Source organism: Embiotoca jacksoni, unplaced genomic scaffold, assembly GCF_022577435.1.
Source record: "Embiotoca jacksoni isolate LCO1_2020_lvr unplaced genomic scaffold, fEmbJac1.0.p SCAF_7, whole genome shotgun sequence".
Lineage (NCBI taxonomy): Eukaryota > Metazoa > Chordata > Actinopteri > Embiotocidae > Embiotoca > Embiotoca jacksoni.
This window is the reverse complement of record NW_027185425.1, coordinates 11,533,037-11,545,305: the sequence shown is the minus strand read 5'-3', so window position 1 is coordinate 11,545,305 and position 12,269 is coordinate 11,533,037. Positions and strand designations below refer to the sequence as shown.

General features: G+C 43.4%; 1 protein-coding gene across 13 annotated transcripts in view; it reads right to left on the bottom strand.

Moving 5' to 3' along the window:
* Positions 1-12,269, bottom strand: part of LOC138214275 (cytoplasmic dynein 1 intermediate chain 1) — a 55,449-nt gene that overhangs the window by 10,491 nt on the left and 32,689 nt on the right. For all 13 annotated transcript variants that reach the window (XM_069175734.1, XM_069175732.1, XM_069175738.1 and 10 more), the window contains 4 exons: positions 6,134-6,280; positions 4,670-4,783; positions 4,208-4,341; positions 3,469-3,613 (listed from right to left, as the gene is read on the bottom strand). In XM_069175734.1, coding sequence (XP_069031835.1) covers positions 3,469-3,613; positions 4,208-4,341; positions 4,670-4,783; positions 6,134-6,280 — 540 coding nt within the window. The remainder of the gene's footprint in view (positions 1-3,468; positions 3,614-4,207; positions 4,342-4,669; positions 4,784-6,133; positions 6,281-12,269) is intronic.

Sequence of the window (12,269 nt, the reverse complement as noted above, 5' to 3'; positions counted from 1 at the left end):
CCGCGTGCGTACGTGTGTGTGTGTGTGTGTGTGTGTGTGCGCGTGTGTGTGCGTGTTATAACAGTTTGTGATGGCTGTGATTGGAGGGTTGATGGCAAACCTCAAGGGGATTTTAGGCAAGCAAAGGCAGCTTGCTTAAGGTGTGCACGAGGCGTGTGTGGTGCGTCTGTATTTACACACACCCATGCGCTCAGGTATTCCGCCTGACCACACACAAATATGGGTTATGTGGGATAAGAGACAGACACACATTCCTGCGGTACCCCTCAAAGGAAAGGGAATTCCCAAATCCTGAAAAATAACACACTCTTCTGATGAAAATCCACAGAAATGTTTTAATATGTGTCACGGGACCCTTTGCGCATGACTTATGGACTGGCTGCATGCAAACACAAGGCAAAATTCATCAGAGTGCTTTACTGCCTGTCCCAGCCAAGTATGAAAGCTGTAACTGGATCCTGCATAAAGCTGAAGGTATTATGCAATATGCATTATGTATTTCCATCATATTGAAAAGCATTGATTTTTTTTTATTTTTTTTTTGGAGGCTATATTTACTATATCTGCTCAGGCTGATCTCTCTGTCCTTCAAAGTTATTTCAAGACTCCTAGATCGTAGCAACTATTGAGACACTCAGCGAACCATATAACAAACCTGAACTACATTTATAACATACTGTAAGCCTCTTTTCCACTGCTGGTACCTACTCTACTCTACTCTACTCTACTCTACTCTACCCTACCCTACTCTACTCTACTCTACTCTACTCTACTCTACTCTACTCTACTCTACTCTACTCTACTCTACTCTACTCTACTCTACTCTACTCTACCCTACCCTACCCAGGTTAAAGCAACACCACGTGACACCACCTTCATCTTCCAACGCGACGCACACACTCGCTGGATTCTTTTAATCGGCAACCAAACAAAGGGACCAGTGAATATTAAAGTTAAAGGTTTGTACGGGATGTCGTGTTTCCAAGACAGGTTTTTTTTTTTTTTTTTTTCCTGGAGGTAGGGTGGATCAGAAAGTTCTGAGACTGCTCCTGTAAGTAAGTACTGCAAGTTTCATTGCTTGATCAAAATCAGCAGCCGAGTTGCACACGGTTTTGTGAGCAGTGGTTCGGCTGCATCGGCAATTTCTTTGCACACGCGAAACTTGAGCAGAGAGCCCACATCAAAGTTAGTGACAAATTATTGCCACGGTTCAGGTCACTTGTGGTGCACAACCCTGCGAATGTCAAAGAAAACCCGTCTGGTTGCGCGCCTCACCCGACGCACCTTTTTTTGTTTTTGGACGGGGACGTTACTGACCCACGGAAACACAAGTGTCCCTCAAACAAACACCGATCAGCAGGTACAGCTCTTTCTGTGATGAGCAGGTGGCTTTTCATTCAGTGCCTCGCGAGTGCTCGTGAACCTGATGAAGCTACCTGTGAATTCTGCGGGAGACATTCAGGACCTGTGACAGCACACCTGAATATCTGGACTGGACGGGACGTCCAAGCAGCGATACGCTGGAATGACCCAGAGGAAAGTAAATGCTGAGTCGTAAGAAGTTTTTTTAATTGCTGGTATTTCGTGGCTCCTCCTTGTTGTTGGCTGTCAATCATCATTCAGTTCATTCAATAACTCAGAAATGTCATCGCTGGACAGACGATATGTCTGAATCATTTTTCCCTCCGTCATCTCATAAATGTTTAAACGTGTGTAAAATCACGTTCTCTAAGTATTTTTTTGCTTTCCTGCGTCTCCTTCTCGCCACAATAAGAGCAGCCGTCTCTCCAGATTTCAGTCGTACTAAAATAAACACGCAATCACTTCTCCTATTTCTACTTTCAGGTTTAGTAAATATCGCTGCGGGTGCTAAATTTATGTATTTGCAGTTCCCCTCCCAGTGTTTTGCACCTTCAAGCAGAAATGCCCAATATTACATATGCATGCAGGCAAACACGCAAAATGGACAACGTGTGTTAAATGACACATTTGAAAGAAGCAATCCTCACTGCACGTCGTCAGTAGAGCTGCTTGGACATTTGTTTGCGGGCGGTGTGGAGTTTGCACACCGAAAGATTTTACACACGGAAACCTTTAGTGAATCAGGTCCTATGTCTTTAAAGTGCCTCCTGGCTCTTTGGCCCTCCTCTTTCCTGCTGACTTATAATTATTTTCCTATCTCTCTATTTTCTTTCCATCCTTCCCTCCTGTGGTTGCTTCACCTTTACATCTATTTGTGCTACTGGTGTCCTTTTTTTGTTTTTGTTTTTTTATCCTCATCCTTTCCAGCTGCTGTAACTTCATTCCTCATTTCAAACCTTGTTCTGTTGTCTGGGATCTTTTGTCTTTTCTACTCTTCACATTTCTCAGTCTTTTGTGCAATATGACAAATTTACCAAAACTAAACCCCCCCCGTCTCACCTCCACAAAAGCGCTTCTTTCAATGTATTAGTTCACTTTTCTGTCCTCCGACCTCACTCTGACAGAAACGGGGGCTGTTTGCTTTTTACTGCCACTGAAATTCTGCTAAATGGAATCCACCACATCGGTTTGAAAGGAGAACAAATGCCCTGAGTGGACGAGGTCACTCAAAACCAGCGGGAGGAGGAGCGGCCACCTTCAGAGAGCGTCTGACTTACATTCAGTGAGTGAACCTGCAGCCGGCAGCCAGCCCCATCCCATCAGTGCATTTGTGTTTTGCAAGGATTGCTGAGTGGGAGGGACACCCTCCCCCCTCCTTTCAAAATAAATTACAAGTCTCTCACTCACACACACACACACACACACACACACACACACACACACACACACACACACACACACACACACACACACACACACAGGCAGGGACTTTTTCACTTGCAATCCAGGAGACAGAAACACACTAATACAAACATTTTCCGGTTATTTTTCAGATGAGGTGCAACAGTGTTTAAGAGAGATGAAGACGGGCTGATATACAAACCTGATCTAACCGGGTTGTAGCTGAATTTTGACACTTGAAGAAGCAGCAACTGTTTCAAAAGAAAGCCTATTAACACCATATTTACACCAGTGTTTATGCTTATCCTTTACACTGAGGTAACGGTAACACTTTTTTGGTTTTGCCCTGAGTTGAGCCTTGCAGTCACACCTTGTTCTAAAGCTGTGTTGACATCAGGTTGACCGATACAGTGTTAGCAGATCCCAGGCTCGTTACCATTTTGAAGACAAGATTTTACCATCAGATCTAAATGGCAGCACAGAGGCTGCGAGGAAACGGACTGACGGGCTAAATTCAGGTCCCAATAATCACGGGACCGGTTACAACTGAAGAATTTCACAACACACACGGCCCTCTCTCTCTCTCTCAGGACTCTTTTTCTGCAATCAACCCCCCACACATCCTTTTTCTCCCCCTCTTTCACACACACACACACACACACACACACACACACACACACACACACACACACACACACACTGTACCTTGGTGCTCCAGAGTTTGACGGTCCAGTCGAAGGAGGATGTGATGAAGAGGTGGGAGAAGTCGACGGTGCCCACTGCGCTGTGACAGCTGATGCCTGTAACTGGCCCCTGGTGGCCCTCGAACATCTCACAGATACCCGCTTTACTGGAGAGGGACAACACAAGCATGACATCTATAACTGGGATATTTAGCTCTGCAGTGTTTTAGTGATCTTAACTTGTTTAATATAAGGAAAGAGAATTCGGGGATTTCTCACTGAGGGTAGTCATGCTAAAAAAAAAAAAATTACTAGCACAGTAAACAAGCTGTAAAGTAAAAGTGACATAATTATCTTCTTAAATTGATTAAAAACACAATAAGAATGTTGATAAAAACAAGTAAAAAATGAATTCTGCAATTGAGTGACACTATTTAATCGTATTGGTTTCAGCAATTTAAAGGCCATTAGACAAAAAGATGCACACGAATACACTTTTAATTCCTTGATTTCCTACATTTCTGTTTCTCACAAACTTAGGTAGATACAGCTATATTGTAATTCCAGACGATGTAAACAGGAAACCGTTTAAGATGCAAAGAAACAGTCAAGACCACAATCATGAGATCACGTCAAGCTTTTTGTTGAACTTTTCTGTGTGTGTGTGTGTGTGTGTGTGTGTGTGTGTGTGTGTGTGTGTGTGTGTGTGTGTGTGTGTGTGTGTGTGTGTTTAAGAGTGTGTGCATGTTCTGACCACCAACCTGCCGTGTCTGGAAGCCGTGTACACAGTGCCCTCCTCGCTCCCGACCACGTAGTTGTTAACGTCTCCTGTGGGGAAGGCCATGCCGGTGACCGCCACGGGTTTGGACTTATTGTACACCAGTTCCATGGTCTCCTACAAGCACGCGCGCGCGCGCACACACACACACACACGCACACACACACACACACACGCACACGCGCACACACACACACACACACACACACACACACACACACACACACACGGTATCAAGGTGTGCCAATCCATGACTGCGTGACCCAATACACGCATCAAACACTGACAAATGTAAATGCACACCTAGTGAGAGGACGATACATGAGAAACTCCAGATGCACCAAAACTCTGCATTTGACCAAAGCAGCGTTATTAAATCTTAAAATGCTTGACATTTGTGTAAAGTGCAGCCGGCAGCAGGTTGTTTGGACGTTGTTTTGAATACCTGAGGTTGGGACAGCATGTCCAGACTCCAGGAGCACATCCTGCCGTCTGTAGACACAGTGATCAAGTTGTTGGCGTTCTGGGTGCCGACCACGTTCACGCAGTACACCGGGTGCTACACAAACACACACACCGTCACACAGAGACACACAAACGACGAGGAGATGGGTGAAGATACACGCTTGCACAATGCAGCACTTGATTACAACTATTGCCATTAAAATAATACTTGTTATTCCACTGCACGCTGTGATCACACTAATAAATCACAATTATTAGTCGCTTTGATTAGAGGGATAACAGTTTCTCTGCACATTTGGCCGTCTTGCACAAGAAATATTTGGATAATTCCGAACTGCAGCAGGCTGCCAGGGACACCAAATATTTGATAGCTATTAATAATAAAATAGGATTTTAAACACGGTCCTGTGATGATCATGTAATTTAAACCTTAAACATATGACATCACGACTTCGGGCTCACAGACGGCTCGCATGCCAGTGTGCACTGGTCCTTTAAAATCACTCTACGTTTTGGGATGTTTGCTGCTGTTCAAATCCACGAGTGTGTGAAGCCATTACTGACCCGTAATTGATTTGTGGATGAGGCTGCACAAAGAATCCATTCAGCAATCAGCAGCATGCTAACATACTGGGCTCACTAACGGGAGAGGACGAGAGCAGCGGCTTCATTATTGGAGTCCGCAGCCCCTTTAAAGCTGCAGCATGGATGGCGTGTAGCAGTGTGTGTCTACATGCATACTGTAGCCGCAATTATAAACGGCCTCTGGCCTCGAGATATTGCTAGTATATATTTGACGGTAATTTGTTAAAGGTCAGAGATTTCACTGAGGCTGAACTGAGCTGTCCTTTCAGTTATGTATAGAGCACAACTGCTCCCATCAAGTGTGAGTGTGTGTGTGATATTGTGTGTGATATTGTCAGACCATCAGTGTCAAAGCTGAGAGACTCCTCGGGATACAACGTATGAAGTGCAATCAAAGACTCTTCCTGTTGCACACAAACGGAGCGCAGCATAATATCGTGAATGGAGCAGGGAGAAGATATCACTTCAAGTTTCAAGTTGCATCGCTTGATCACCTTCGATTTGAAATTTTTGATCACACTTCGTATCATGCTATTATTCTGTAAAAATTGTATTGTGTTTGATGGAATAAATTACAATTCAAAATCTTTTTTCAAATGTTTACGTGAAAGACTTTTCAAATCTTTGACTCTTCTTTGAAAAGCTGCTACGAAATCACTATATTTTGCTGTTTTTATGCAACTAATAAAAGCACATCAGGGAGTTGTTCTAACAATTACTTTAATTTGTGCTAAATATGCGAAAGAAATTATTCTGTTTTACACTATTTACAGTTCTGCATCAAAGTGGGGTGTGATCTTACACTCTGTCAGACTGCACATTAACTGTATGTTATGCTGATAAAGGGAGCCGGCCTTACAGTGTGTGCAGCAGCAGACAGGGGGGTCCTCTGGACAGGGGTCCGACGGTGACTGCGGTTGTCCCACAGGACGATCTGTCCTGAGTAAGTCCCTCCTACCACCAGGTTGGGATGAAACCTGGCAAAACCCACAGACACCACCGGAGACTGAGGAGAGAGGAGAAGAATAGCTGACTATTATTCTGGTTATTTTATAGGGAAATCACAAACTGAAGGAGCATGTGAGAGTAGAAGTGGTTCGGTCCAATGAACTGAGGAGATAAAAATTTTAAAAAAAATAAGCAGACGGTTGAGAAAAGAGCAAGACCAAAGTAAGATACGAACTAAAAACGGTAACGCTAGACAGGGTGCGGGTGAGAAGGAGTGATCAAGGCGTCGTGATGGGTGGCAGACATGGGCCATGGACAGAGAGGGAGATGATGAGTCTGGGCCACTGTGAGGGTCCGCTGAGGAGAGGACAGAGCAGTGACGCTGGGTGCAGACCAGACAAAGAGGGGAATTGTAGTCCTCTTTCCCCCAGCCGTTTCACATTACAGCATCAAAACCCCAGCAGCCACTGGAGCGCTCACTGTAGCCTCAATCATGACAACCCCCCCCCCACCCCACCCCAACCCCCTCTCAATGCTATGTTTATTGAGTTTTGGTTCCTCTTCAGTGCTCCTCCCATATGGGCTTCTGCGTGCAACAGCTAGCTCCTCCTGACCCAGAGCCACTGAAGCATCTGTGCTCTTAAGTTATGAGAAAGCGCAGCGACATGCTCCGGGAGGGTGAGCCGTGTTATGCGCAGATTCATCAGAACCAACCGAACCAGCATGGTGTCAAGAGGAGAAAAACATTTTTTACAGGCAAGACGGGGCCAAGAGAGTATTCAAAATGAAGCTCACAAACACAAATCACAATTAAAACCAGTAAAACTAGAACAACATGCACGGTAGCATTTCGCAAAAAAAGGTTGTTGCCCAATGTTGTTGTAGATTTGTTTGAAGAAGCACTGTTGACAGTTTTAGTGTTCCTGAAAAGTGTTAGTCAGATGTTTTGTTGTCGAAACAGCAGCTGTGAGACTGCTTGGAGGCAAAACTTGTCATTAATTATTAGAAGATAATTTGGGGCCCACCAAAGCATTTGAAAGGCTCATGATTATTCTCTTTATTCTTAAGTGCTGTAAAATCCAAACTGTTGTGACTACAAACTGCAATTTTGTTTTGCTGAAAAGTACATTAGTTTTACGACAATGTGCAGTCTGGTGCTGTTGAGCTTCCCTCTGTCCCTGCGTCACTGACGTTGGCCTGCAGTTAAGACGAGAGATCGATGCAGTGGCACGTCAACAAGAGAACATTTTTGATTAAATTGGCAACGTAACTGTTTTCGAAAATAATTTCTCCAAAATAATAAAATTACTGTTACGCAGATTACAAAGTAGCGTAATTAAAATTCATTTGACATTTTATTTTAGATTTAGAATATTGATTTTCTGTGAAACATATTACATGTTAGTGAAACGTAATTTCACATCACATAAACATTCATCCAGACACATTTTTGGCCCTTATAGGAAAGAATTTGGGCCCCTTTGTCTCAAAACTTCACGATATAACTACTTGTTCAACTAACACAGAGACTGCAATGACTTCAAGTTTAAGAATTCTAATAAAGGCGATTACAAATGAACTCAATGACTACTATAATAAAGATGGCTTAATTGAATCCTCCCAGATGAATGACTTATATAAGGAATTCATTGGACATCATCTTATCTAAAAAGGATGACAAAATGGGAGATTAATGCTTTGCTGTTGCGGCAGGAAGCCAGTAAAACAACAGAAACTTTGGGAATGCTTAAAGAAATAGGTGAAAACAACTTCAAGTGAGAATATGCACCAATTAGCTGAACAGCCACAAGTAGTAATTATGGGATTATAATAGATGCTGAACATCAGGTCATAGACTCTGTAATGTCAGTTAAACAGTAAAATCCAGCTTATTATTCAGATCTTGAGATGTCTGGCCAGATTTTAGATACATTAGCGAACATTGACCATCATAAGCAACAGATCATGACAGACCAAGTGGGGCTAGAGCAGCAAAAATACGGCTGTATGTGCAATAAAATAAGCAAAGGTGAATTTCAATGTTGATAAATTCAATTCTTTAATTTGTAGCAGGAATACTGGGGTTGTTGTTGTTGTTTTTTGTTTTTTTAATCTCAGATGTCCCGCTGTTTCACTTTCATACCAGCAAGATTCACTCTACGGTCAACTGACTGGTTTACAAATTTTAGATATAACTCGCCTCAGGATCTCATCATGACCTTTTTCAGGCCCCTAACCGTATGTACTGGAGATACTACTAAAAGCAAATGTACAAATCAATTTATTGGCACCACTGAAACCAAACAGTACTGGGGTGGCATCATAGCAAATTCTGTTGGAACATTTTGCTTCCTCCAGGGCTCGATCCTAAGACGACTGAACTAATATACAGTCTGCAATAGTTGAATATTTGTCTTATTTTTCAGTTCTTTTTCATTTTTCTCCCTCCTGCTCCCTCTCTCCCTCGCTCTCTCGCTCTCTCTCTCTCTCTCTCTCTCTCTCTCTCTCTCTCTCTCTCTATCCCTTCCACCACACAATGTGCAACCCAGCCAACTCCAAAACCCCAGTTCATTTTGAAAGGAGACTGGAAAACAAACCAGAGGGAAAGAAAACACTCGGCACTCTTCATTTCTCGTTTTTGTAACTTCTGAGGAGTCACGGCTTCCAGACGAACGGCCTGGAAGTCGCTTCAGATGTCAGGACTCAAAATAAACTGAACTTTGGGGTTAAAAATAAAGTCGCTCGTCAGCTGGCAAGAAGTTCTCTTTCTGAAAAGTTTATTTACACAGTCAGATGAAAAAAGGATCGAGGTTTCAGGCTTATTAGCATGTACTACTAAACAAGATTTGATGGTCTGACCAGCCAGGGGGCTGTTGTCATTGACTGTTATTCACATCAAATATAAATATAAAACATCTGTAAAAGTTACATTGCTAGCTTTGCTTTTAAGTACAATAAAGACACCAACAATGATGAATGATGCCAAAACTGTGTGCATCTGTGTAAAAAGAATTGTAGGAGTACAGCTTCCTGACCAGATCAGTACAGACACTACAGCCAGGCTTTGTGACAGTAAAACAGGTACTCCAGTCCAAACACTTATTTTCCAAAACACACAGATGACTTTGCCTCGACCGTGGTCACTTATAATGTCTTACAGTTTAGGGATGACCTTTAACCTCTGTGTTTGTCTGATGGGCTACTGTTTGAGGTCTCTTCCCCCTCCATCAGACTCCATCAGTGGGCCGACAAACCTAAGTCCTGCACACACACACACACACACACACACACACACACACACACACACACACACACACACACACACACACACAAAACCTTAAACAGTGTTAAAACTCTGAAAGAGAGAATTATGAACACGATCTAACAGTGAAATGTTTCTTCATTTCAGATTTCTTCCTCTAAAGAAAAGCTGGACTTTAAGAAAAATATGTGCCTGTTAAATAAAAGCTAATGCTAACAGTTCAGTTCAGCATAAAGTCCAGGATTAGCTGACCTGGCTGTGCCAGAAGGTGACAAAATCTTTCAAGGCTCACTAAATTAAACATCTTGTTTGATAATTCTGCGCAAAAATCGGCATAGTTTTCCCGCAAATTTCCCTTATCCTTATGCTTAAAGTGAAATAAACCTTCAGATTGCTACAAGATCTCATTGGAGTATTTAATGACTTTGTCAAAGTTGATCTTTTATCTCCTTGATCGTTCCAGTGAAGGCAGCTATGGCCCTCCTTTTGCTATTAATGGCGTCGTCAATTAAAAAAGATAAACACGCAAACCCACAGGAATATACCGACACAAACAGAAAACATCCACGCTCTCCGCTCCTCTCCCGTCTCCTCCACCAGCTACCACCCTAAATAAACATCTCAACCCCACATGAGTAATGACAAAGAGAAGCTAAATCAAATCAAGAGACCCCTCTATTTGCTCCATATGTCAGCTGAACTCCTAAGCCCTATCAGTGTCCTCATCTTAAGAGGAAAATTCCCCACTAAACTCGGAATCCCCTCTTTGAGAAACCACAGGTTATGCCATCATTCCCCTCATGTAACTGTCAGGCTTAGCGAAAGAGCTACTGAAAATTAGCCCGACTTTGTCCCAATAATGCAGCACGAGGCGCCCGCCAGCAGCAACTTGGGACTTCAGATAAAAGTCATCCTCCCCAAACGCCGCTAATCGAATGTCACGTCAGCACACATGTTTCAGAGTTTCATCCCTTTTAATTGTACTGTGTGTGATTAGGCCTTGACAAATGTGTTGCGCGCTAAAAGGAGGTTTATGATTTAAGTTAAAAGGGGATCGTCTGACGGATTCTCAGTTTCGTTGTCATGAATGGGATTGATGACGGAAATCAAGAGTTGAATTATGATGAGCTTGGTTATGTTTTGGCCGGATTTCTGTCATCTTTTCCTGTTTAGTTGATTCCGTTTTTATTTGTTTGTGAGCCTTTGTCGTCAAATACAGACTTTACATCTATTAGAGGAGATTTATTTCAGTGTCTTAACATGACTATAAAATATTTGATGTGCGAAGCTAATATGGAATTAAAGGAAAAGTCTGACATTTTGGGAAGTGCGCCTATTCACTTTGTTGCTGAGTTAGCCGGCTTCATGCTCAGCATACAGACACGAGAGCGGTAGGCTATCGGACTTCTCATCTAACTCACAGTAAGAAAGCTTAATATAAGCCTATTTCCCTAAATGTCAAAGCTTTCCTTTAAATCAAACGCAGCCACGCTGCTCACTTTCATATTCTGTACATACCAGTCATACAAGCAGCACATCTGTCTAAATAACATCTCAACATCTCTCGTGTCCACAGAACTCCCGGTACGATTGCATCTCCATATCAGGCCTGACTCAATGCCAAGATTGACATTTCATTTCCAAACGCTGAGAGGCTCTGTGGATGGTTCTCATCTCACATGCAGTGCAGGTCAGACACCTGCCAAGTCATCTCCTGCCAGCGCAGACGGAGAGGATGTGGGGAGTGACAACTCCCGGAAGAGAACGCCGCAGCGAGAGTCGCTTTGGTATATTGGGCCCGAGATAAATTGTGGAAGTTTTACAGAGAGACACTCTGGCAGGCAGAACAGTGGATCTCATTTCATTCCTTAGGCAGGGTCTGCTGTCTGTGTGTGTGTGTGTGTGTGTGTGTGTGTGTGTGTGTGTGTGTGTGTGTGTGTGTTGTGTGTGTGTGTGTGTGTGTGTGTGTGTGTGTGTGTGTGTGTGTGTGTGTGTGTGTTGTGTGTGTGTGTGTTTGTGTGTGTGTGTGTATGTGTGTTTGTGTGTATGTGTGTGTTTGTGTGTATGTGTGTGTATGTGTGTGTGTTTGTGAATGTGTGTGTATGTGTGTGTGTATGTGCGTGTTTGTGAATGTGTGTGTATGTGTGTGTGTGTGTGTGTGTGTGTGTGTGTGTTTGTGTGTGTGTATGTGTTTGTGTTTGTGTGTGTGTATGTGTGTATGTGTGTGTGTTTATGTGTGTATGTGTGTGTGTATGTGTTTGTGTGTGTGTGTGTTCGTGTGTATGTGTGTGTGTTTGTGTGTGTGTATGTGTGTGTGTATGTGTGTGTGTGTGTATGTGTGTGTGTATTTGTGTGTGTATGTGTGTGTGTGTGAGAAATGAGAAACTCACTCGTAAGTATCATCTACCGTATCTCACACAGGCTCCCAAGGCTAAGTGTTTCTGGCGGCCCTTATTATATCAATGGGAAGTGTTCTGTACAGGATAATATACACATGGCGCACCGTGATGAAAGATGGCACCCAGCGAGGGATTAGGGATGTCCGAAGGAATGACAGAAGGAGAAAGAAAGCTATAGAGAGGCAAACACTCCCTTCTTTGTTGCCTCCTCCTCGCTTTCGTTCTTTCCTCGGGCAACAAACTGTTGCTGCAGTCGACTCGGGAAGGCAGAAATGGACCGAGAGCTGTGTTGAGGAGAGAATGGGGCGGTGTGGGGGGGGAGAGGGGGACGGGGGGCTGAGAGGGCACGCTAGACAGTATATCCTCCCAAGTAGATCAACGTTCCA